A 27,924-nucleotide genomic window follows, 5' to 3' on the forward strand; every position below is an offset into this window, starting at 1 on the left:
GTGCCTGGTTTTAAAATTAGTTAACTGAACTTGTAGCCATTATTTCGTGCCCATTGTTGGACACCACACGGCACGATCGAACCGTTATACCTAAGATTTCTGTCGGCTAATGTGTGGTCGGTCAGGTTTTGAAAATGGGCCGACAGCTCTAAGATCGTGTAGTGTGCGCTGGGCTTTACACTAAGGATATGAGGAAGGGAGATGTCAGTGGAGAGCACCGGAGTTGAGCCTTTTTTCATTCAGTGTCATCAACAGAAAGAGAAAAAGGCCGGAAGAGACGATAAAGCCGATAATTAAAATGAGGTTGATAGTTTTAATTTATCTATGATTCATTGATTTATCGTTTATCGCGACAGGCCTACCTGCACCACCAGAAGACAGTAGATCTAATTAATAAAGTTTATGTTTACCGTCAGGGATAAACGCCAAGAGCTAAGATAAACTCTGTAGGAGAGTCTAGTGTTTATCCTCTATAAACCATCAGGATGTTTAAGATCCTCCCTTTAATGAGGACAGGAAGCCCTGACAGGATTGTGAATCTTGAATGAACCCGGACTCGGCTGCTGAGGCCTTCCTGGTTCCTTCCTTGTTAAGCGTTTTGACACAGAGTTCTCCAAACAGATTCTGTATGTTCACTAACAGAAGACTGACAGAAGAAATAAACCCGACTCTGGTTTCCCTAACACAACCTGTCTGCAGCCGTCCATCCCTCACCAAGCTGAAGTCAAACCTCTCAACTATCAACAAATCAGCCTGAACTCAATTACATGCTTAATAAGGTAGAAGACCAAATGACATCTGGAAGCCTCTTCACATTAATCTCTTAAGAGTTATGGGGGAAGAAAAACTCCAAGAAAGGCAGTTTGCCCTTCCTGCTAAATGTTTCCAGGCCTTCTGGGAATTTGACGGATAAGGTCACATCCAAAACCAACCGTGTCCTTCCGATCCTCCACCTTGAGAGCATTAGAGACACATCAGGAGGAAGTCTGCAGCAGAATCAGGGTGGCCTTGTGGTTGAGGGAGGTTATTTCTGACGGATAAACACGTATGCAACCGCTTTCAGGCCAGGTTGTCGGAGCGACGCCAGCGGATGCATTCTGATCTCATGGAAAGACATGGAAAGGAAGCCAAGCAGGAGAGGCAGTGAGAGGGATGAGACAAGGGGGAGCTGCTGCTGATAAATAGTCTGTGATCAATTTTTTTGGCTGCTGGTTTTCGACTCTTAAAAAGGACAATGAGAACTTCTGAAGCAGCTTGAATGAATGCCAAAGAAGACAAAACTGAAATGCAAGTTTTAATATCTTATGGCGGAATGCTCCGTCAAGGTCAGGGACCAGTCTCTGCCTCGAGTGGAGGAGTTCAAATATTTTGGTGTCTGAAATGTGTGGCAGTAAAACGTAGCATGAGACTGGGAAGACAGACTGGAGGCCAAATTCTCTGAAGAAGGTGAAATATCGATCAACTGGTTTATCCAAAAAGAACAAACTGATCTGACTCAAATTTGGTGAAATCATCCAGATGAAATCATGGTGGCATTGTCATAGTCTGATGTTGCCTTGCAGCTCCAGGACCTGGATGACTTGTTCAGATGAATGGACTCATGAAGTCTGGTGTAAGGTCAGCTTGTGACCAAAGCACAACAGGAAATCTGAACATCTCCAAAAAAAATAAAAGCTTTGGAGGGGCCTGGTCACGATTAATCAGTTACTAAATTAGTCGAGGATTTTTTCAATAATCAATTCATAATGATTAACAGCCCTAAAGCCTCAAATATGGCTGAACTGTAGTCATTCTGTATCAAAGACGGTGCCCAATGCTGCTTGAAGATTTAATTCATTTTATTTCTGGTTTTGACAAGTTTTACATTTTACCCTCATTAAAACATACAGCTCAACACACTGGTTTGATCCTTTTGAAAAGTGTTTTTAAAAAATGCTGAATATAACTTATCTGAAGTGAATTACAAATATTCATTTTTAGTTTGAAAGTATAAAAATATATTTAAAATATATATATAATTTATATATATATATAAAGTATATATATATATAAATTATATATACTGCTCAAAAAAATAAAGGGAACACTTTAAGTGTTAAACACCTGTTTAAGTGTTCCCTTTATTTTTTTGAGCAGTGTATATATTTTATTTAAAAAAGCATAAAAAATGTCATTCTCTGTTATTAGGAAGGAGAAACTAGAGAAAGTAATTGTTTTACGTAAAGGTTCAGAAGACTTTGTCACTGTAGCTGCCATTAGTTCAACAAACTGAACAATATTAAATTTGACTTTTAAAAATGTAGAAAAAAGCTCTGCAGAAAGCAGCCGAAACACAAGGAGTTAAATTTGATGGCGTTCAAAGCCAAGTATGAAACCTCATGAAAGAGAACTTTTTTATTTAAGTTTGGCCATGATTTCCTGCAACTGAACTGAAATATGTTATAAGCAGAGCTCTCAACAAGTCTTATCAAAAGATAAAAACGCTAATGCTAACCTAGCCTTTTAGCAAAACATTCCATCATGAAAGAGAAGTAAAACACGTAAATATTGAACTGTAGCTGCATGAGTTAAGTCATTTTTATTATTTTGCAGCAATGTGTGTCTCGCGTGATGTGCTAAAAACATTCTTCTGCCTTTTTTTAAATGTTTCATTAACCTGGAGTTGGACCTGCAGAAATCCATTTTAAGTTTTAAGTGTAGTTATTACGTATTGAAGGAAAACTGGCTTTTCTTTATTAAAAGTGCAGCAATGAATCTCAGAACAGTATTCAATCACATACCTGCTTTTTTCCCCAAAACATTAAGCAACCAATATTGATAATTTGAGGATTTACTTCTGAACAAAAGGTTAATTGGTAAAAAAAAAAAAAAAAAGTCAGAATTTGAAAACAAAAATCTGTAACATGGTGAAGGTTTCTACGTTCAAGAACAAATTGAACACAGCATGAGGCAGTCAGTGCTGAAGAGGGCCTCAGCAGTTCTTATTTTGGGTGCTGAATGGCTTTCTGCCAGCAGCCACACACACACACAAACCTCCACACTCCCACACGCACACACGCACGCCCACCCCCACACACACACACACCTTGAAGATTTAATTCATTTTATTTCTGGTTTTGACAAGTTTTACGTTTTACCCTCATTAAACCATACAGCTGAACACACTGGTTTGATTCTTGGATTTGACTCGGACAGAGTTTAGCTGTCTGTATAGATAAGTTTACATTCAAGAGGACGACAGTGAAAACAGAACAGCAATCTTTCTAGCCCCTAATTGACCATCAGAGGCCTGAAGAACTACTGGTTAAACCACTTCTGTCCATTTGACGTCTTGGAGGTAGAATATTCCGAACTGAGGACATATTAGCATTTCTACAGTATGTTAGTTTCCAACATTGTTGAAGAGTCTCTTTGCCCAAATGTTGACTGAGCAGTTTGAAGTATAACAGTAATAGGATTCATGAAGTTCATCATTTAAAATGAGTGACACCAAATCTCATGGGAACTGTTTCCCCCCATCCCATCAGCCACTGATTCCAGACTGACCTCCTAAACCAGACAGCAGAGAACTGCATTTGAAAGTCACATTAAAATGGCTGATAAAGGAGATCTGGAAGCGGAGAACTTGAACAACAGATCTGACTTTGGCCAGGGAAAGAAACGGCTTTCTGCTGGATTCATTGCTGGGCCCACAAAAGATTTGCTCTCTGCTTTTACTATTGTTAATGGTGTTGTTTTTGAAAAGGGGCAGAAGTATCTGTTTCCGTTGAAGAGGGCAGCTGGAGGAACACGCCAGTGAGAAATAATAAAGCGCCTCAATCACAAACCCCATGCAGCTGAGAGCAGAGGGTGCTGTTCATGTGTCATCATGGAGCAATAAGAAAATCATCCAATCTGGGGAAGGAAATGCGTGCTAGCGCCACCAAATGGTCAACAAATTGCATATTAGGTCATCCTGATTGCTTCTCTGTAAAGATTTTCAGAAGATATGGAAGTAAACACACATGGTGTGTGTCGGTACACACCATTATTATATTAGTTAATATGTAAAAAAATGAAACCATGACCATTCATTTCAGAACTTTTCCAAAGTCAAAACCCTGCAATGACATGTTTGTATAATCATGAAGACCCGTTTTGGCTGCAGTTCAGCATTCCTGAGTTCACACCAGTCAGCATTCAAACTGAATCTGGTTACAAATCACATCCAACAAATCCATTAAAAAAATGACAAAATTTCATTTTCTGTTTTTTGTTTGTTTGTTCTTTTTTTTCCAGATCAATCACCTTAAAATGATGAATCACAATGTCGTTTTAACTTCATCCTGTCCTTAACAGTTTCATCCATCGTGCTGGTTCTTTCTGCAGGTTCACCTGCAGCGTTTTCCTTGAATTAGTTCATTAGTTCTTAATGAGATCCCTGAGGAAACCTTCACTAAGCAAACTGATCCCTCATGACTTTTGACTTGATCCCGTCTGTCCACTGCACTCATAAAAACATCAGGTTCATCATTTGAAGGGTTGATGCCTCACATGTAGCAGATATTCTGTATGCACATGAAGTGGACAGCTTACAGCAGCTTCACATACTGACATACAGTAGGTTCCTATAATTTACCTCCATGTTGATCCATAAAGGCAGATCTATTCAGTCTAGTTCTGTGGTGACATCATGCATTATTATTTACTTTACATTATATTTATAATTTCATATTGTTCTTTCTGAACCATTTGAAAAAATATTTGTTTGTTTTTTAGATGTTTGACCAAGTTAGTAAATCTATTGTTTTATCAGTTTCAGTTTCCTTATTATTTATTTTCCATTGGCTGTTAGAGTCCTCATCACACTGACTGATCAAATTCAAGTTGTTTGTCCATGTTAGCTTGTGAAGCTGTGGCGTGTTTAACTGTGCTGTACTGCTCCAGAGTTATCAAATATATGTATAGTTCAGTATATTTATGTCTGTGTATAAAAAAATGTACTTTTTAAGTCAGTTCAGCTGTTTTTCTGTGTCAGATCGGTATCGGCCGATACTAAACCTCAGGTATCGCTATCGGTACTGAAAAAGTGGATGGGAGTTTCCCTGGTTTCAACCACATTAGTGCGAACTGCAGACATGTTGCAGTTTAATGCAGCATGTAAAAAACCTGCGAGGACTTAACCGTGTACAATCTTCCGTCTCCAACTGGCTTCACCAGATTTTAAATTACCATTCAGCTAAATCCTGACAACTCCTCCAGAAAATGGAGGCTCTGAATAAACGGCCCTGCAGGCGGACTGCAGCGCCGGGCATGCCGCTGCCCTTATTTGTGGCTATGTGTGGCATTTACCTCCAGGCTGCTCATAATGACTGACATTTGGATAAGGCCTGTATAATGAAAAACTGCCTCACAATCAGCATCAGATAAGCTCTTTAAAAGCAGTGGCACATCCCTAATTAAGATTAGTCTTTACAAGCAAAACACAACAAAACCGAGCAGAAGCAGAGAGAAAGAAAGTGTCAGGTTAAAGCAAGTGCTTACCTGCGATGATGTATTTGTGAGCTTCGGTAAGCAAAGAGAGGAAAGAGGAAGAAACTTGTTAGAGAAGATTAAAGAGCAAAAAACATTCCTTTATTTTTCAACTTTCCAATGGAAGACTGAATATGACGAGGCTGTGGATCTATTGATCCATGAAAATGGATCAATAGAATCAGTACATAAAAAATAGAGATACCAATTTCTTCCATGGATGCATGGTGGCGCAACTGAGCTGCAACACTCTTCAGGGTGGAAGTGTTTATTGAGCAAAGATGGGTTTATTAGCTGTTTTGTAGTATCGGCTAAAAGTATTAGTTAATGAGTGAAATTTTGTTTGATTCTGAACAAATCAGATTTGCTGTTATCCTACTAACACTCAATCATTAATATCTGAAAAACAGCTGCAACGTAGACTGATTATTTTGTAAAAGTAAAATCATGTTTAAATGCAAAGCTGTGTAACATCAACTGCTCACTCCTCTTTTAAATTATTAATAATGATCCAACACAGCAGAGAACGTTTTTAAGGCTGCTGTATAATTATAACAAATGAATTAATGACTTCTTTAAAATATTGACATAAATCAGAGCTTTTTCCTTCTGTATGCTGAATTGGACTCAGCTGGGGGGGTTTCTAAACGGCTTGTTAATAAAATAAAAAAAAGGAAAATTTTGAAACATGCCAAATTTACATTTTGAGATGAGCAAAAAAATCTAATATTGTTTAAAATGCAATATAATTCAGAAAATTTGTAAAAGCGATGCACAGTAATGCTTTTCAGTTTCATTGTAATAACTGTTTTGTTTTTGAGTAGATTATTGACTAACTTATTACAAACATTACCGTGTTGATCTTTAGAAAATAAAAAATGAGACACAAAACATCTAACTGGTGCGTCTTCTTAAAAAATAGATTAAAAAAATAAAAATGAGTAAAGCCCTGCAGACTTGCAGCTAAGGAACTGTGGAGCTGCTGGTCTTTTACATTATCTCAGGTTGTATTTGTCTAAATTGAGATAGTGCCACGACTTTCCTTATTTAAGATAATAATATTAGTTTATTAACTGTGTGCTTCAGCTTTTAGAGAATTTCATCAGAAAAGACCTCTCCATTCAATTGAAGGAAAAACTAAAATAGATCATTATTTTATAATAAGACGAAACACAACATATACATAAAGCTTTATCTCTGATTGTCATTTGTGGAAAAATAACAAAAGGTTTATAATTTTTATTCCCATAGTGCAGAAACAGTAGGTGTGATGAGTTTTCATGTTTTCTTTATTCTTGTGAGATTTAAGAGAAAATTACTTCATACAGTAAATATACCGTGTAAAGTTCAGGAAGACGTTTGTCTATAAATGTCCCTTAAACATGTTAATGAGCTCATGCCGGTAATTCCATATAGAGACAAGTCTTTGACGTGTTGAGTGTAAAATCCCCCTCAGTCCCAGTCCGTCCTCATTTACCATTCCGGGTGTTTCCAGCATATCAGGCGACCACCAACCGAGCCACTATTTAACCATGAGGCGGTTTCATCAAATCTTGTTCAACCACCCAAATAACCATCAGCAGTCCAAAAGCTCTCCCCGTTGTCCTGCACAATGAGCCCTCAAGGCAACTAAACATCTGTTTGGACTGTTTGTCCTGGGGCGGTTCTACCCGGTGTCAGCTCTTCTGTCGCTTCCCTTACAACGCTTTCTCTGCTCTTGTCTTGATCCTATTCATTCCACACTGAGGTCTTTGGGGGTGCACAGCCTATTATCCCAAGATGAAGCTTAGGACAACTAAACGCTCCAGAGGAGTGGCTATTTATCCGAGCTGAATGACAGAGAGAGAGGAGGGAGTGTGTGTGTCTGGCCTGGTGTTCCCATATCACTTAGGCTAATGTGATTAAAGCTCAGCCAGTGAGGGAGGAAATTCATTTAGTTTGGCTTGTGTTGGTCTTAAGCGATTCATGTCAGATAAAGATGAGGGGGAAAGTAGAGGAAAGTGTCCAGTCACAGGACGTCCTCACAAGCTCACATGGATAAAGAGAAAAGCGCTGGAAACAAAATTTACTGCCTTGAACCAAAATTTGTGAAAGTGCCACGCACAAACAATGTTTAATCATTAGAGGTGCAAGAAAACACAAATTAATTAAGGCCTGTTAATTGGTTAATAAAAGTTAATCAATTATCAATTAAGTCATAAAAACAACAAGAGAGACATATTGTTTTGTTTTTCTCAGACACACTTTTGAAAAGTGTTTTTAAAAAATGCTGAATATAACTTATCTGAAGTGAATTACAAATATTCATTTTTTGTTTGGAACTTTCACTGTTTGAAAAACAGTGAAAGTATAAAAATATATTTAATATATACTGTATATATATAAAATATATATATAAAATATATATATATATTTTATTTTAAAAAAGCATAAAAAATGTCATTCTCTGTTATTAGGAAGGAGAAACTAGAGAAAGTAATTGTTTTACGTAAAGGTTCAGAAGACTTTGTCACTGTAGCTGCCATTAGTTCAACAAACTGAACAATATTAAATTTGACTTTTAAAAATGTAGAAAAAAGCTCTGCAGAAAGCAGCCGAAACACAAGGAGTTAAATTTGATGGCGTTCAAAGCCAAGTATGAAACCTCATGAAAGAGAACTTTTTTATTTAAGTTTGGCCATGATTTCCTGCAACTGAACTGAAATATGTTATAAGCAGAGCTCTCAACAAGTCTTATCAAAAGATAAAAACGCTAATGCTAACCTAGCCTTTTAGCAAAACATTCCATCATGAAAGAGAAGTAAAACACGTAAATATTGAACTGTAGCTGCATGAGTTAAGTCATTTTTATTATTTTGCAGCAATGTGTGTCTCGCGTGATGTGCTAAGAACATTCTTCTGCCTTTTTTTAAATGTTTCATTAACCTGGAGTTGGACCTGCAGAAATCCATTTTAAGTTTTAAGTGTAGTTATTACGTATTGAAGGAAAACTGGCTTTTCTTTATTAAAAGTGCAGCAATGAATCTCAGAACAGTATTCAATCACATACCTGCTTTTTTCCCCAAAACATTAAGCAACCAATATTGATAATTTGAGGATTTACTTCTGAACAAAAGGTTAATTGGTAAAAAAAAAAAAAGTCAGAATTTGAAAACAAAAATCTGTAACATGGTGAAGGTTTCTACGTTCAAGAACAAATTGAACACAGCATGAGGCAGTCAGTGCTGAAGAGGGCCTCAGCAGTTCTTATTGTGGGTTCTGAATGGCTTTCTGCCAGCAGCCACACACACACACACATCTCTCCACACACACGCACGCACACCCCTGCACACACACACACCTGCACACCCCCACACACACACAATCAGGAGAGAGGTTGCAAATCACCAACACTTCATCAGGAAGATAAACTTTGTTCCAGAGGTTTCTCAAGAGCGAGTTAGTACAAACAGAGGTTACACAGAGCCACAAAGAAAAGTTTCCGTTTCACTGTTATAATGCCAGGTTTTTGTACACACAGTTGTTTTTTTTCTATTGTAAACTAAGAATGATGAACAATCTCCAAACCTTTAGTCAGTTCTGTGTTTTTCTAAACAGGGAATGAGTTTTGTTTGCATGCTGGTTTGAAAGAATCTCAGCTTCTTTCAGGATACCATCCTATTCAGCAGAGTCTCCGTCCCAAGAAAAGGAAGCATTTCACAGGCAGGAAGAAAAATGTGTCATCCCTCCCTCCTCCTTTGTGTTTTGTCAAGGGCCTCCCTCTGGCTTCTCTCTTTATCCTGAATGGTTTCTGGCAAGTCAGTCTTCTTACTCTCAAATCTTGATTTCCAAACACTATCTAAAAGATGTATGGTTGCTTAAACAACACAACATCCTATACAGAGTTAACATCTTTTCCCATGATCCATTTGCTCTGACTAACCTGACAGTGGACCTCCAAGCCGGATGGTGAGCATGAGAGCGTCTGGTCTCTGAAAACCAGGAAGAGGGAGAGGAGTGAGGGGAATGCTGAAGGACTTGGACTGACTTGAGGCTTTTCTCACAGACAGGACGCTGCGGGTTGTAAAAACGCTCCATCAGTTTCCAGCTGTGAGGTGTACACAGCCTTTCACTGCCTCCTCCTTTTTTCAACAAACTTGAATAAATAGAGGCTGAGAAATGGGCTAAAGGGGAAGAATTAAGGGAAGGGAAGAGTTCCTCTGGTGCCTGTTTACCTCCTGCAACAACATCCTTCATGAAGCCCTAATTTACACGGCCAACTCTGCCAAACAAGCGCTGATTAGAAGAATAAGCAGGACTTGCACTGCTTATTTTCCTTTTACTGGGTTTGCCTCAGCTGATGGGAAACGACGACTGAATTGATGATGTCATGCTCAGGATGTTTCAGCATCTTAAAAAGGAGCAGCATTATGGGTTTTCCAGGCACAAAGTGCCATTTTATAGCCAACAAACTGCTGCCTTCAGTTCCTATAAAATGTTTTAATATCATATAAGACTTAACAGATGTGCTGTTTACAGCTTCCACCACCTGTTTGCTAATTGCTGCTGGCTAGTCTGAAGGAATGCAATCATTTGACCAGCTGATGATGAAATAACATCATAATAATGTTAAAGCTCACTGTCCCTTTAAGACATGAGGGTCAAAGTCAAGTCAAAGTTTATTTATGAAGCACATTTACTAGAGCCTCAGCTCAACAAAGTGCTTCACAACAAACATTACAGGTACAAAAATAGAAAATTAAATTAAGTTCAGTAGAAATAAAAAGTACACAAGGGAGTTCCGGTCATGTCGTGGTGCTGAACGGACGTGCGGTGGAGCCCTCTCCAATTTCCTTCTAAAAAACTAAATGAACAACCTGTACTATCTTGCTTTTCGTTTCTTTAGTTAACTGTACTAGTTATCGCTGACCAAATGGCACCAAAGAACTCAAAACCAACCTCCAAAAAGACTTTAATAACGTCTATGTTGAGCCCAGCGCAACAGTCTAGGAGCAGCAAGCTAGCTAGCGTTAGCATGGCCTTCAGCGACGGGGCAGCTTCTCCCCTGGTTGGCAGTGGCTCTTCGGATATGCCTCCCGTCAACAACGAATCCACAGTCACAGATGGTGATGGTCTGGCGGCCATGGAAGCAGGTAGCTCTAGTGACCTCGTGGCGGCTATTAACTCGATGAAAGATGACTTTGTGAAGAGATTTGATAGCCTGCTAACTGCTATCCAGGGGGTGCAATCGGATATAAGAATTGTTGCCGCGCGTGTTACACAAGCGGAGGACAGAATCAGCGCTAGCGAGGATTCTGTTGCCTCCCTGCAAGCCGATAACACTGCTACGAAAACTACCATTGAAGCTCTGCAACTAAAGATAGACGACCTGGAAAATCGTAGTCGCCGTTCCAACCTCCGTCTTATCGGTCTCCCTGAGGGGACTGAAGGTTCGGACATGTGTGCATTTTTGGAGAAATGGCTGCCTGAGGTGCTTGGTGCAGAAACGTTCCCGATCCCGCTGATCATAGAGAGAGCACACAGAGTCGGGCGGGTTGACGCTGCGGGGACTCGGTCCAGAGCGGTGGTCATGAAGCTGCTGAACTACGCGGACAAAGTCCGGATCATGAAGGCTGCCAGGACGAGGGGAGAAATACGTTTGAAGAATAACAGAGTCATGTTCTTCCCGGACGTTTCTGCCGAACTTCTGAAAAAGCGCAAGATATTTGACCAAGTGAAAAAGGATCTGTCTTCTATTTCTCTGGAGTTACCGGAGCTGCGCTACGGTGTTGTTCACCCGGCCACACTTTTGGTGACCTACAAGAAGAAACGTCACGCTTTTGACAAGGCAGCAGAAGCGGAGTCCTTCGTCCTGCAGCTCCAGCGGGAGCGTAACCTGGTTACGAACCAGGTAGAGGTCCAAGAAAGGTGAACAATTATAAGACGTGGTCTAATCATATCTCACTATGTATGCAAATATGGTCACATATCTGTAAGTGCATTTCTATATTCATATCTTTTCAATTCTTTGACTTGATGGTTTATAATGGATATTAATGCAGCTCTATTTTGTGTTTAATACACATGGTCAATTTACAATATGGTTAGGGTAACTAAGGTTAAGACATGCAAATGTGTGTTTATTTTCATTATAGTTTATTGGTTGTTAAGTTCATTACTGATTTTCTGGGGGCTGCGGTTCGATGGGGTTTCTTTATATGCTGTTCCTCTTCGTCATGAGTGCTGGGGTGGACCAGCAGGGCTTCATGGCCGAGCCTGGATGGCTCCTTGGGAAGTGTTCTCAGTGGGTGGGATGGGTGTACTTCATTTGGGGATTTACACCTTATTGTCTAATTGTTGTTTGTTGTGTCTGTATTTTCTTGTCTTTATCTGTCATGTTTTCCCTCTGCAGCTTACTCTTTAATACACATACCATGGCTGAAATAATTTTTCCTTTTTTCTGATGGCCTCTGACCTTCAATTCACCTCTTGGAATGTAAGAGGTCTGAATAAACTTGTCAAACTGAGACAGGTGATGAAAAGGATTCAACAATTAAAGGCTAAGATAGTTTTCCTCCAGGAGACTCATTTGACCCCTGAGGATGTTAGTAGAGTGAGGAGAAGATGGCATGGTCGGGTTTTTTCTACTTCCTTTAGCTCACACTCGAGGGGCGTAATCACACTAATCCACAGCTCGGTGCCATTCCAGCTCATCAATGTAACTGAGGATCGATATGGCAGATATCTAATTGTACAATGTGTGATACTGTCTGTGAAACTAAATTTGGTCAATATTTACGGGGCAAACAATGATAACCCTGCCTTTTTTAGACACCTGTTTCTGTCTGTAGCGTCGCTTCCTGGAGGGTACATCATAGGAGGTGATTTTAACTGTACGCTCATTCCAACGTTAGATAGATCAACAGGCAAAGACGTTTCTCATGCTCAAACAAGGAAAGAACTACTTAACTTTATGAAAGAACTCAACTTGGTTGACATATGGAGAAATATGCATCCTAATCAGTTTTCTTTCTCATGCTATTCTGGTACTTGCCAAACATTTTCAAGAATTGATTACTATTTAGTCTCAGCTGATCTAGTTCCACACATTACTAATAGTTGGCATGACAGCATAGTAATATCTGATCACGCTCCGGTGTCATTCTGTCTTAGGGTTCCTAATCTTTCCTTTTCATCTAAGTGGCGTTTACAATCAATTTGGCTTAGGGACCCAGATTTCATACAATTTATTGGAGCAAAAATAGATATGTATTTTGAATTGAACACTCACCAAACCTCGGCTACAGTGAGATGGGAGGCCTTTAAGGCATTCTTAAGAGGCCAAATGATCAGTTTTACCAGCTTCAAGCATAAAACTAACAAACAAGAATTGGAACAACTAGATAGATCTATTAAAAGCACAGAAACACAACTATTTCATAACCCTTCAACCCAACTAAACACAGAACTTCTTAGGTTAAGAGCTAAATACAACATGCTGTCTACAAATAAAGCAATTAAAAGTTTAATGAGACTGAAACAATCATATTTTGAACAAGGTGAGAAGGCTAGTAAGTTGTTGGCTTGGCGTATCAAACAGGAGCAAACAGATAAAGCAATAAACTCAATTCAAACAGCTGAAGGAGTGTTTACATCTGACCTAAAAGAAATAAACAGCACGTTTTCAAAATTTTACTACAATTTGTATAGCTCAGATTACTCAGACCTAGCTCCCCATGCACAAACTGTTTTCTTGGATTCATTAGAATTTACTCCCCTAGATAGTGAATCCTTAAACTCACTTGATTTTGAGCTCAATGCACAATTATTATCTGAGGCTATATCCGGTTTGAAAGGTGGTAAAAGCCCAGGGCCTGATGGAATCCCAATTGAAATATATAAAATTTTTCAATCCAAACTGATACCTCCTATGATTGACATGTATCTGGAATCCTTTAGTAAAGGATCTCTCCCTCCCTTACTTAATACAGCAATCATCTCCCTACTCCTGAAGCCAGGTAAACCTGCAACTCAATGTAGCTCATATAGGCCAATTTCTCTTATTAATAATGATGTTAAAATTTTGTGTAAAGTGTTAGCTAGGAAGTTGGAACTACTCTTACCCATGTTGATTCACCCTGATCAAAATGGTTTTGTACAAGGAAGACAGGGTTTTCACAACATCAGAAGGGTGTTTAATGTAATTTTTGAAAAATCTGGAGTTCCAGACAATGCCATCCTGTCGCTGGATGCAGAGAAGGCCTTTGACAGGATAGAATGGCAATATATGTTTGCTGTTATGGAACGCTTTGGCATAGGAGGGAAATTTCTTAGCTGGGTAAAGTTAATTTACTCTAACCCACAAGCTGAAATTTTAACCAATGGTCTAACTTCATCTCCCTTTAAATTGAAACGTGGAACAAGGCAGGGCTGCCCCCTTTCTCCTCTGTTGTTCACATTGGCCATCGAACCTTTAGCTATGGCAATTCGCAAACATGATAATATAACCGGTATAAGATTAGGGAGCTTAGAAAACCGTATAGCCTTGTATGCAGACGACATAATCCTGTTTTGCTCCAAGCTGGGTAACACTGTGCCCGCAATAACTGATTTAATTAAGTCTTTTGGAGTTTTTTCAGGATATAAGGTAAATGATGCTAAATCTGAAATACTGTACCTATCAGAAAACGAACGTCTCAATCCTCCAATTTCAACTCCATATGTAGCGTCTAAACAAGGATTTACCTATCTAGGTGTTAAAGTTACCCCTACAATACATAATATCATTCCAACTAATTATAACCCCCTTACAGAATCAGTTATGCAATTAATAGAAAGATGGTCCAGACTACCCATTTCCTTAATAGGCCGCATCAATATCATAAAAATGACAATATTGCCAAAATTTCTATACGTTTTCCAATCAGTTCCACTTTCCCCTCCCCTCTCCTTCTTTAAGGAGATAAATAAAACTTTTTCCAACTTCATCTGGAACGGTAAGCGTCCTAGAGTGAGACTGTCCCTTTTATATCTACCTTATGACAGGGGTGGTTTACAATTGCCAAATTTATTATGGTATTTCTGGGCAGCCCAGATCAGGGCAGCTATGTTTTACTTTATTTCCAGAGAGCCCCCAGCGTGGGTTACAATGGAGTCCCAGCATATCTCTATTCCTATAAACTTATACTTGTACTCATCAGACAGGAAAAAACTTATTAAACAAACAAAAAACCCTTTTCTGAAAAATACAATGCTTGTCTGGCAAAAAGTACTTGATTATTTGGGAGAAAAGCAACAGCTATCCCAGTTTTCACCCATTTTTGGAAACAGGGACTTTGGTCCAGGTAGAGCAGACCCAGGTTTTAAACTCTGGTCTGCTAAGGGGTTAGCTAAGGTATCTGATCTTTTTATAGGGAGAGTATTTATGTCATTCGAAGAACTTAAAAGCAAACATGACATTCCTACTAAACATTTCTATAAATATCTTCAAGTTCGGAATTTCATTTTATCCAAGCAACAAAATAATCTTGATCTGCCCTCTTTGTCTCCACTAGAAGACATTATTGTAAGTCACCTATATGACGGAGGACAGGTGTCTCTAATTTATTCCTTGTTGGTTGACAATTGTAAAGAATCTTCAACTAACATCCTAAAAGCATGGGAAGCGGACTTGGGAGAGAACTTGTCGAGTGAGGAATGGTCAGTAGCTTGCACTTCGATTCATACACAATCTGCTAACACAAATTCCAAATTATTACAATACAAATGGCTGACTAGGCAATACATCACTCCAGCTAAATTGCATAATTTTAACCCTAATATTCCTGACACTTGCATTAAATGTACTTCCCAAAAAGGTTCTTTATTTCATTGCATGTGGGCGTGTCCCCGAGTGTTAGCGTTTTGGAAAGATGTATTGATTGTGATAGGTCAGATGATTGGTAAAAAGGTTCCTTTGGATCCTAAAATGTGCATCTTGAATATTTATCCTGAAGACTTTGTTATCCCAAACAACTTGAGATCCTTACTTAATGTCTCCTTTTTGGAAGCTAAACGTTGCATTGCACTCTCTTGGAAGAAAAGGACATTATGTGGAATTTCACAATGGACCACACAAATGACGTTCTACTTTGCACTTGAGAAAATCAGTTACTTTACTAAGAATAAGCTTGATAAATTTTGGGTGGTCTGGTCTGTCTTTTACACTTGGCTGTGCCAAAATGATATCCAACTTGATGGATTGAAAGAGGGATGGCTATAAGGCCATATGGTGAGTCAAATTGATGTTTATGTCGGTTGGTCAATTGAGGGTCTGCTGCAACCCCCACCCCCCCCCTTTTTTTTTTTTTTTTTTTTTTTTTTGTTGTTTTTTTTGTCTACCCTGTGTATATGCCCTTTGGGTTTTCGTCTGGTCTAGGTCTACATTCTAAGTATTTGTAAGTGAATATATGTATGTTTCTTGTTCTCCTGTTAAAAAATCAATAAATAAATGTTTAAAAAAAAAAAAAAAAAAAAAAGTACACAAGGTGTCCTTGTATCCAGTGGTTTGCAAAGGTATTCACACAAAATATCAATAATAGCATAATAACGTCCTCTCAAAGACCAATAAACTAATTTTATAAAGAACTCTTACCACTGGAACTGGAAGACATTTTAAATATCCAAAATGAAATACGACAGAAGACAATAAATCAGGCAGAAATAATTTTTGTAAAAATGAACATAACAGAAACAACAAATTAAATGGATTATGAAATCTGTAAATAAAACTGCCCTTCATAAAAATATCACCAGAATTGAAATGGAGCACATTTTAATTCATCATTTGATTCTTGATCAATTTCTTGTTGCAACAGGTTCAATGTTGCTCCATTATGAAAATCCAGTAAAATACATTAAAATTTGTGAGTATAATAAGATAAAATGTGTAAAAGTATATGGGTTATTAATAGATCTTTACTGTCTAAACTCTGACTACTTAAGTTTCATACTGAGTGATTTACATATGCAACACAGACAAAGTGTGATTATATATAGCAAGCAGATGAAAATGGAAAGGCAGCGTCTTTTCACTCAGCCAGTCTTCTAACAATAGCGTCATTTCACAGCATAGAAATGCTGCTGCAGAGTGAGCCTGCCTTCATCAATCTGGTGTTGGACATTAGAAACCTGGAGGACATCATGATCCAAAGACCGTTCCATAAGCCGAACTGTAGCAGAACAAACTGGCGGCTGAAGCCTTCACTTAAAAAGTCCTGCCAACACACCCATCACAGACAACATGGTCATGCCCGAATCTCTTCTGGTTGTTCTGAAACATCTGACGCTCTAGACATGGATCTCTCCCACAAGTCATCAGGAAGATGAAGTCAAGTTGGAAAGGAAGTGTTGGCCTTGTGCTGAGCCAGGCTGTGAAGGAAACTTAGCAGCTGATGGCAGCACAGGGAGGAGTGAGGATGACAGATCCCACATTCCTGACATTCAGAGAGTTGGCTGACTCTGTCCTGAAACCTGCAGGCCGCGGCCCCACAAGACTCCAGGAGCCACACAGGGAATCAGCTGCTAGACTAAATCCAGTACCAGCTCTCTGCAAATAGGTATTGACTCACAGAGACACCACCAGCAACTCTGGAGACCAAAAACAACAAAGATTTTCAATACATCAAGATGCAGATATGGACAATTCTGACTCCATTAACAAACCTAAGAATTCAATAATCCTAAAGGGACAGTATAATGTATTTACCAGGCTCAAAGTGCCATTTTACAGCAATGACATCTTCAGTTGTTATACAAAGTACTGTATATCAAAATTGTCTCTCTGTCTCTTTAAGAAGCTCCTGCTCTGTCTGAAGCTCCACCTCCAGGAAGTCATCCCAACATTGCTCCTCTGTTAACCCTTTGATAACGTTTTTAGCAGCGTTGCTGATTAGCCAACCTTTAATGATGTAAGGGGCTCACCAGATGCACCTGTAAGGAGCAGTGCCTCGAAGGCGGAGCTAGATCCAACCCGCCGTTTTGCACAGCTGAACAGGTGCCATGGAGATTAAAAGGATTTCTCAAACATGCAGATCTGAAGTTATCTTTAAATTAACACGTGTTAACACATGTAGAATGAAAGTCAGTATGACACAGGCATTTTGTTCAGAATATTGTAGAATATTTTGTTGAAATGTCCCAACATCATATCTGTCATTCTTTCTGCTGGAGATTAATGTTTTGCTGTGAGACGTTTGTAAAGCCATTATCACAGAGGAGCTGCAGATGAAGGACTGTCCACTGCAGAGATGTCAAACTCAAGATATTTATCTCCTGCTACGACTTTAAGACACCGCCAAAGGAAAAATAAATCACTACATCCTAGCTTTCAGAAACATCTCTCTAGAAGGACTTTAGTCTTCCAACAAATAAAATATGATTTTTTATGAAGCTGATCTAACAACTATGCATGTAACTGTACTGATCCACACATTTCGGCATGTCATTCAGAATCACACATTTCCACTCACATTCCAAAATCACACGTATACATGTGCTTTCACATATGATTCACATCTTTCACACATCATTCACATGAAAAAGTTGTGTGAACCACATGTGTGGTTTTCATGTGGTCACATCTGAAAGTCACATGTGATAACATGTTATAGTCACATGTGATTTTCATGGGATTTTTTGTAAGGGAAGTCTTGGTGACATCCATAAATGTCAGAATGTTTGGTCATTAGACTCCGTCTCTCTGTTCCTCAGTGGAACACAAACTGGCGGTCATTTTCTTGTGACGGCCTAGTTAAGGCTTGCAGAATAAAGGTTGCCATCCATCTTCATCCCGGCTGGCATGTACTTCAGTCACTTCAGCCCTCTGTTCATCCTGCGTCTTCCTGCTTGTATTGTGAGTGTGAGAGTGTGTTGTGGTTAGTAAGGTTAATGAAATGCATCCACCTTTCTTCCTCTTCAAAATGAATGTGAATTCATTAGACTGCCTTCAGACTCAGTGCAACTTTGTCCTCATAATATATGCACACACACACACCCCTGCACACACCCATGCACACACACACAGTTTAATCAAACTGCTGCCAGGTTCTGGTGTGATCGACTGGCTGGTTTAATTATCTGCTTTGAATTTGAGTAAAGTTTTATGACCTTTGTTGAATCAGATGGAAAGCCTCAGATGTTTGGGCTAATAAAACAAGAGGCTTTCTGGGATTCGTAGTGTTAAAAGTGGTTTCTACACTTTCATTTGGTTTTTTCAAAGGTCAGAACGGATATTACTGGAGATTGGTGGACAACCTGAGGATTGGAAGGGGAAGGATTGATATCGGCATACCGTATGTCTTTTCTTTGTATTTTTCTCCTCTTGTTGTCTATTTATCTCTCTTCACCACTTCCTCTTTTCCTTTCATCTCAGCCTCCCACACATTTCAGGTCATTGGGGAAGCAATCGTCTTAAGTGTTTCTCTGATGAGAAACCTTCATGTGAACAGTATGGGGAAGGAAAGCTCTTCAACCAAACAATGCATACAAATCTGATTTCACTCCTTTTCTTCTGGAACTGGCTGTCCTGTAAATAACGCACAAGAAAAAGTCTATTCTTCAATTTCAACCTAAAATAAAGAAATATCAAAGACAAAGGGAATTTGATGACTTGGGGAGTTGATGCGAAACCTGATGTCAGAATACCTTTTGATTCTTACATCAGACTATTTCCATTCCCAACTGGAACAAAGAAGAACAGAAGGGAATTCTTATGTTCAGGATTAAAGCTGATTTTCAAGAGGATATCAATACATTTTGAAAGAACTTGAAGGGTTAAAGCATATAACAATAATTTGATATTGCACATTATTACAATCATCCCACACCTGGAAACCTGGGCCTTTCAGAGAAATACACCTGGACAGGTTAGGCCCAGAGTTACCTTATAACCCCTAGTTATCAGGTAAACCTGGTTTACCAGAGTTATGAAGGATTCTAGGTCCAGCAGCAGACCAGAGGGGCTTTGATTAGTTTGCTTCACATCAGCGATCCTGGTTCATCTGTCCAATCCAACCATCTGAACAACAAGGTTCTGCTGAGCCTTTATCCACAGACAAGTCTGAGCACAACCCACAGAACATCTATATAATAATAACCACTCTGATAACCTTGGTTCACACCCTCTAAGTTAATGACATATTTGACAGATTTACACTTACAACTTGATGAATTGAGTTACAAGACAAGAGTGTCAGGAAATCCATCTCTTTCACCAAGACGGGTCATTATCCCAGCACTAAATCCCAGGAAACAAATTGGAAACAGCAATAAGTTTGAATAATTTCTTCTTAAAACCATGCCATGCTTTCAGGAGAACATACTTACATACAGAAAATAGCAAATTTATTTAAATCTAATCTACACTAAGAGTAATCACACAGAGTAAAACCACAGAGGCAGGGAGTCAGCTCAGAAGAGCTGAATCCCATGTAAGAGTGCCTAGAAAAAGTTTTACACTTTTATTGCTTTGAACAAAAAATACCCTTTAATGTCAAAAACTGATTTCTACAACATATATTTTTATTTAATTTGATTAATATAAAATAAGTAACATGCATAAATATTCACTCCCTGTAAGCAGCAGATGCACCGCTGGCTGCAGGTCAGGGTGTGTGGGATCATCTGTGAGGTTAAGGCTTTGACTAGGTCACACCACTATGCTTCACAAGGTGAACAAAATTAGAAAGAAATAATGTATAGAAATGAGGTAAAAGGAAGAACAATCTCCTACAAACCAATTTTTCTAAAAGAAAAAAAGAAAAGTCTGTTTTATTGAGCACAATTTGCTGTTTACAAAGAAACTCAGATAATTATAATCAAACTGCAGTGAATTTTAATATCCAGGTAAAATGAATATAGATTCATTTACATAATTTTTAAGCAGACAATTAATTCTAATTAAAAAACAAAACAAGTCTGAAGCATGGAGGTAAAGGCCATTTATTACATGGCTCATTTTGTTAAACAGCTAATCTTCTCATTGTAAATCAAACTCAATGACTGTCTGAAGCATTCCCAGCCCTCAAGCCTCAGCTTGGTTTTCTTTTACACTCAAAAAGAATAATGGCTTTCAATGTAAGAAAACCCAAAGCTCATAAATGAGTGCAATCCTTCAGAGTCAGAAACAGACAGCTTCACTGGAAAACATGGCAGTTCTGAAGAACAGAGCAGCAGAGAGAAACATCCTCAATGTAACAACCTCTGGATTTAATATCATCACAGAACAGAAGAGTCACGAAAAAATCACTAAAATCTGGAATCAGCATGCTGCCTCATATGAGCTTCTCTTCCAGGGCTCTTTAGGCCAGTGTGTGTGTGGGGCGGGTGTGTGGGTGTGTGTGTGTGTGTGTGGTGGTGGGGGGGGGGGGGGGGGGGGGGGGGGGGGGGGGGTCAGACTCTTGAAGGGGAGGAGCAGGTGTCCAGGTGCTGTTTGATCTGCAAATGCTGATTGCTGTGGGACTGATGAGCTGCTCCACTCTTCCCCACGTCACTCATGGATGTTATTAGCAAAAAACACAATCCTAAATGAAATGTAGGATTGTCAACTGAGTCTTGACTTAAACCAATACATTTATCAGAGGTTAAATGTAAACTGCACAGCGAGAAGTGGCTGTGCAGTTTGTATAACCGGATCAACTGTTTCTGTCGCAGAAACAGTTGCTGAGACCTAAAAAGACTCAGTTTTTCTTTAGGTCTCTATGATTTCTTTCACTGAAGAAACAGATAATATGAGATAATTATAAATACAGCTATGCGATCATTATTGAAATTGATCGTTTAATAATCAATTTAAACGTTTTTATACAATATCAGCAAGAAACTAAATGATTAGCAAATTGTTAAATAAGACAATAAAACATTTTGCTGCCTAAAATGCAAGAATAAAACATTCCTGTAATAAATCTGAATTGGGTGAAGCTAAAACTTTTTGCTGACAACCTATTTACAGAAAAACGTGTTTTTATCTTAAATACAAAAAGTACGTAAACTTTTTTGTACAGTTTTGGTTTAATCACTGCTTTGAATATGTTCTACTTTTTTCAGCAAATGGCCTTTTTGAGTCTGCATAGTCTAATTAAATTCAATAAATTACTAAATTAGTTGATGATTATTTCAATTATCAATTAATCACAATTAATCCGATTAATCATTTCAGCTCTAAACACAGTAAAACAAAAACTCATTGAAATAAATTTAGTAATAAATGTTTAAGCAGTCCTGAGGATTAGGTCAAATTGCTCTGACCGGATCCTTAATGTCCGGAGAACAGGAGGATAAAAACATGGCGCTGAGTTGCTCTTAATTCACGCCACTGATTGCAGTTTTTCAGTCTGACAATTATTTCTGAGCTGTTTCCACACATTCTGGCCATTTCACATAGCAATACATGTCTGTGTGTTTTCCTTCATTTTAAAATGGAGATCCTCCAGCAGAGTACAAACATTTCAAACAATTCCAAATGCTGGAAACTTGTGTTAAATCTTTGCCTTTCTGTTGTCTGCTAAGATCACTGTTCTCCCACAACTGGACTGGTTCAGCCCAGAACAACACTGACTTACCTACATAGAAAACTTTTACACTTTATGTTTCATTTTAATCCTCTCAATAACCTTCAAAAAGCGTAGCTTCAAATTTACTGCTATGTTCACATTAAAGATGTTCCTTTGTTTCCGTTCAGCTGTGTGTATTTAATGTGCGGATTTTATGCATTTTAATTGTTTGAACGCTGATCAGATCATTACTAAGTCTGGTCTATTCTGGTCTCCAGTAGACTGGTTAGACATGCAGAGACACATTCAGCTTATGAGACAACATGATGCATAACATCTGGATCACTAGAATGAGACCAGATATTAACAATAAGTTTGCAAAATCCAACAATCCACATTTTCTGAGTGGATCAAAGATTTCACATTGGAAACAGTTATTAAAAAATGTATTGACTGCAGAATAATCCTAACCCAGTTAGGCTCATTTAGAATACAGTGAACCCTCGTTTTTCGCAGGGGTTGGGTTCCGAAAAGAACCCGTGAAAGGCGAAATCCGTGAAGTAGTTACCTTAATTTTTTACAATTATTATACAGCATAATTAAATACTCTACATTGAAACCAAAGAACAAAACCTGTTTTCAGGCCTAAGCATTTTAACAAACAGAACGCTTTCTTACAAATAACTACAGTAAAATAATCATTTTAATCATCAATATGAAGTACAGTAGGACAAATTGTGACTCGCTATTTCACTGTTCCTCTGACTGTGACGCTGCGGCCTGACTCCGCTCTCTGGTGGCTTTTTCTTCTGAAGCCTGTGGTGCAGGTGAGTTTTTTCGAGAGGAGAACATAGTTATCGGTAGTTGTTGTCACTCTTTATTCTTCTGGGCAAAAATATTTGCCAAAATTTGCCAAGCTGTATTATGTATATTTACATACCGTAATGTTATTGGCACACAGGTAGAGAAGAAACGCGGAGACTGTTTAGCCAATCAGGATGCACTGTGAATGGAGGATGCACAATGCACTGTGAAAAGAAACTGCACAAAAAACTCCGCGTAGCATTGAGGCCGTTACAGGTGAACCGCATTATAGCAAGGGTTCACTGTATATCCATCCATCCATCCATCCATTTTCTTCCGCTTTATCCGGGGTCGGGTCGCGGGGCCAGCAGCTTCAGAAGGGAGCCCCAGACTTCCCTCTCCCCATCCACTTGTTCCAGCTCCTCTGGAGGAATCCCGAGGCGTTCCCAGGCCAGCCGAGAAACATAGTACCTCCAGCGTGTCCTGGGTCTTCCCCGGGGCCTCCTCCCAGTGGGACATGCCCGAAACACCTCACCAGGGAGGCGTCCAGGAGGCATCCTGACCAGATGCCTGAGCCACCTCAACTGGCTCCTCTCGACGTGAAGGAGCAGCAGCTCTACTCTGAGTCCCTTCTGGGTGACCGAGCTCCTCTCTCTAATGGAGAGCCCAGACACACTACGGAGAAAACCCATTTCGGCCGCTTGTATTCATGATCTTGTTCTTCTTTCGGTCATGACCCAAAGCTCATGACCATAGATGAGGGTGGGAAGGTAGATCGACCGGTAAATCGAGAGCTTCGCTTTTTGGCTCAGCTCTCTCTTCACCACGACGGACCGGTACAGCGCCCCCTTGAAGGCAGACGCTGCGCCAATCCGCCTGTCAATCTCCCGTTCCCTTCTCCCCTCATTCATGAACAAGATCCCGAGATACTTGAACTCCTCCACTCCACCACTTAGAATATATTGCAGTCTTTTTTATACATATGCAGTCATAAACATCTTCTGTCTCAGCTTCAGCCTCCGACTTCTTCAAACATTACTGTTGGGTTAACTGGTCCTTTAAATAGCCCAGTTGTGTGGTTGTTGGTCTCTGTGTTGCCCTGTGATTCACTCTAAAATCCAGACAGAGTAAGACCTGCTTCCTGTCCAAAAACCAACCGCAACACTGCGAAGATGAAGGTAATTAAAAAATGGTTTGATTTAGTAACTCTCCATCTTTGTCCTGCATAGAAATGTTCATCTGAGGTTTGATTTAGAAATATTTTACATTTTGAAGTGATGAAAGTTGGATGACTGCTGTCCACAATTTCTTTAAAATATTCAATTCTCCTGAGTTATGAACAGTTTTAACCAGACAACTCAAGAACTACTTCCTGTCTTATTTCATAATAAGAGTCTCAAATATGCAGGATGTCAGTACTCACTTACTGACATCCTGCAGGGCTGATGATCATAACTTAAACTGAAACATCAACAAGAAAACAGAACAGCGAAATAGACTCTGATCTGAACATTTCAGCTTTACTCAAACAGAAATATTCTTAAGAAGTTTATAAATATGTGTAAACTAATAAATCCTTCACCATCATTTCTCACAAACATGTATTGACTCTTCCTTGAACATTGAGATGTGGGCTTGACAGTTACAATCTGTTTTCTATGCCACAGAAAATTTTATTTGGGAGAATAGCAGAGAAGTGTGTGTGCGTCATGGGAGAGGCTAACGCCCCGAAGATCTTTGAGCACACTCACACACACTGCATACAAAGCTGCCGAGCCCCACTGTCCCAGTATTTTTGGGCATCTGTCCAGTTTGGCGTCAGCAGCTCACCCCCATTTGCCCAACACTCTGTGGATCAACAATGGCAGCCTATGTTCCCACAGGGAGAGAGGGATGCCGCCGCCGCAGCCCTCGTTCCCAGACACACACCAACACTCAGCAGCTTGGCAGACCTGACAGGGTCTGCATGGAACGCTGCTGTCTAGCATGTGTTCATGCACCAGATATCCAACCAACGGTGCACCCTCCCAATATGATATGACTGGCAAGAAGAAAAGAAAGAGTGACTGAGAAAACCAGAGAAGGGGTCGGTAGCGCCCACCCCTCCCTCTGCGCTCAGTCTTTCATGAGGTGAGACCTTTTTACAGGCTAGCCACAATAAAGAGCAAACAAAACAACACCATTGTTTGGTGTAGAAACCCAAAGTTCTCTACTGCGAAACAGTTCTGACTCAAACACAGACAAAAACAAACCTGAGAAGAACATGAAGGGAATTCGGGTCAGTCCTGCTCTGCAGCAGCCATCTGCTGAAGGCATTTTCCCACCTAATGGGTTATGTTTCATGCTAAGAGCCCACAGGGGGGACAATAGAGAAATTACAGCCCATCGATCAGCTAAAACAAACAGACAGGCTGCTTTGTGCTGCTGCCAGCATCAGAATGAAACCATCATACTGTAAGATGACTGGAATGAACAACGGGGAACTGCCATGCAATTCTTCAGGATCTGTTTTTTAAAAGCCCTAAATGGAGGTCAGAGGTCAGAACCTGCCACAGACCAACAGGGATGTTGGCATCTCACTCAATGAAGCTTCACCTGACAGGAAGATTTAAAGTGCTGAACATCTTTTCAAGATGTCACACCACTAAGATCTGAAAGCGATGAAAAGCATCGACTGGGCATTGACTACTATAACATTGACTGTCTCAAAAAGACTAAAAAATGGTAGAGATGCTTCCATGAAATTTCCTTGAACTTTAAGAATGCCAAGGTCAACTTCTGTAAAATGATTTATATTTATTTTGGAGTAACTACAAAGTTAGGAAGCATCTTAATCTTTTCTATTAGGTCTCCATGAGCCATTATCAGTGTTGCCATAATTAACTTAAAAATGTAATATGATTAATCCATAATCTTTCAAAAGTAATGTTATTACTTTAGTTAGATTATACACTGCCTGGCCAAAAAAAAAGTAGCCACCAAAAAATGGTCACACTCTCTAATATTTTGTTGGACCGCCTTTAGCTTTGATTACAGCCCGCATTCACTGTGGCATTGTTTCAATAAGCTTCTGCAGTGCCACAAGATTTATTTCCATCCAGTGTTGCATTAATCTTTCACCAAGATCTTGTATTGATGATGGGAGAGTCTGACCACTGCGCATCCCAAAGATTCTCAATGGGGTTAAGGTCTGGACTCTGTGGTGGCCAATCCATGTGTGAAAAAGATGTCTCATGCTCCCTGAACCACTCTTTCACAATGTGAGCCCGATGAATCCTGGCATTGTCATCTTGGAATATGCCCGTTCCATTTGGGAAGACAAAATCCATTGATGGAATAACCTGGTCATTCAGTATATTCAGGTAGTCAGCTGACCTCATTCTTTGGGCACACAATGTTGCTGAACCTAGACCTGACCAACTGCAGCAACCCCAGATCATAGCACTGCCCCCACAGGCTTGTACAGTAGGCACTAGGCATGATGGGTGCATCACTTCACCTGCCTCTCTTCTTACCCTGATGCGCCCATCACTCTGGAACAGGGTAAATCTGGACTCATCAGACCACATGACCCTCTTCCATTCCTCCAGAGTCCAATCTTTATGCTCCCTAGCAAACTGAAGCCTTTTTTTCTGGTTAGCCTTACTGATTAGAGGTTTTCTTACGGCTACACAGCTGTTCAATCCCAACCCCTTGAGTTCCCTTCGCATTGTGCGTGTGGAAATGCTTTTGCATTCACAATTAAACATACTCCTGAGTTCTGCTGTTGTTTTTCTTCGATTTGATTTGACCAAACGTTTAAGTAATCGCCGATCACGATCATTCAGGATTTTTTTCCGACCACATTTCTTCCTGGAAGACGATGGTTCCCCACCATCCTTCCAGTTTTTAATGATGCGTTGGACAGTTCTTAACCCAATTCTAGTAGTTTCTGCAATCTCCTTAGATGTTTTCTCTGCTTGATGCATGCCAATGATTTGACCCTTCTTAAACAGACTAACGTCTTTTCCACGACCACAGGATGTGTCTTTTGCCATGGTTGTTTAAGAAATGAGGAGTTACTCATTGCATCAGCTGGGGTTAAATAACTTGTTGCCAGCTGAAAGATAATCGCCTATGCAGCACTTATCCAATAGGAGGCTTGTACCTATTTGCTTAGTTAAATCCAGGTGGCGACTTTTCTTTTGGTCAGGCAGTGTAAGTTCCTTAATTAGCTACACTAAGCAGCTGCCAACAGCACTGCCTTGCTGCTCCAACATAAAAATGATCACCGGTTTTACAAAAACTCTTAGTTGGAAGAACGTTTTAACAGTAACATCAACAAGCCATCTTCTGACATTTATAGATGAACTTAATGGGACAGTATTTTCTATTTCCCAGGCACATAGGGGCATTTCAAAGCACAATCAAGTAACTATGTTACCTTCAGTTGTTACAAAAATACTACGGATAAGTACAGATAAATGGATAATATATCAAATATGAAGTCAAAAAAATTTGACTCTGTAATTTAAAGGCTTTAAATTGACCCTCTGTCTCTTTAAGAAACTTCTGTTCTTTCTGAAGCTCCGCCTGCATTAAGTCATCCCAAAATGGCTCCTCAATTCACCCTTTAAATAATTTTTACCAGAGTTTCTCTGAGCAGTAGCTCCTATAATTGTCATGTTGGATTTTAGTTTCCTTGCCCACATGCAGGTGTGCACAGAAGAACAGACTTTACTGTTAAGAGGGTTTGTTTTTAATCAGTTAAACGATTGTTCAGGAATCGAGAATAGAGGACGTCAGAAGGGGAACGAGGGTCCAGGTAGGTTCGGGGGTCCGGGACAGCAGCGGATCGGAACGGCTTGGTAGGTGTTATGTTTGGAAGCTAGGACGAGGTAGAAGCTCAAGTAGACAAAGAACCCTTAACAGCTTTTATTCATAACTCGCTCAGCAGTACAGTAACATCAAGTATTCCTTTCCTCCATGTTATCTCTTCTTCTTCTTCTTCTTCTTCTTCGTGTGAGAGGAGGGTGTTTGCGGAAGAGCGGAAGAGGAGTGAAAGAGCGAGCGATTGTGTATTTTTCTATCTTTGGTTTTTTCTTACTATTTATTCACTGGG

General features: G+C 39.6%; 1 protein-coding gene and 1 long non-coding RNA gene across 9 annotated transcripts in view; one reads left to right on the forward strand and one right to left on the reverse strand.

Moving 5' to 3' along the window:
* agrn (agrin) overlaps nt 1-27,924 on the reverse strand; it is a 466,151-nt gene that overhangs the window by 352,680 nt on the left and 85,547 nt on the right. For 6 of the 8 annotated variants that reach the window (XM_032562681.1, XM_032562697.1, XM_032562671.1 and 3 more), the window contains exon 3: nt 5,524-5,544. The exons of the other annotated variants lie outside the window; for them this stretch is intronic. In XM_032562681.1, the coding sequence (XP_032418572.1) occupies nt 5,524-5,544 (21 nt within the window). The remainder of the gene's footprint in view (nt 1-5,523; nt 5,545-27,924) is intronic. 8 annotated transcript variants of the gene reach the window in all.
* LOC116720164 (uncharacterized) lies at nt 197-27,794 on the forward strand. The gene is made up of 4 exons (XR_004339334.1): nt 197-207; nt 8,883-8,886; nt 15,922-15,930; nt 27,469-27,794. It is a non-coding gene; the product is annotated as an uncharacterized LOC116720164 (long non-coding RNA).

This window comes from Xiphophorus hellerii, chromosome 1 (genome assembly GCF_003331165.1).
Source record: "Xiphophorus hellerii strain 12219 chromosome 1, Xiphophorus_hellerii-4.1, whole genome shotgun sequence".
In the NCBI taxonomy this organism is placed as follows: domain Eukaryota; kingdom Metazoa; phylum Chordata; class Actinopteri; order Cyprinodontiformes; family Poeciliidae; genus Xiphophorus; species Xiphophorus hellerii.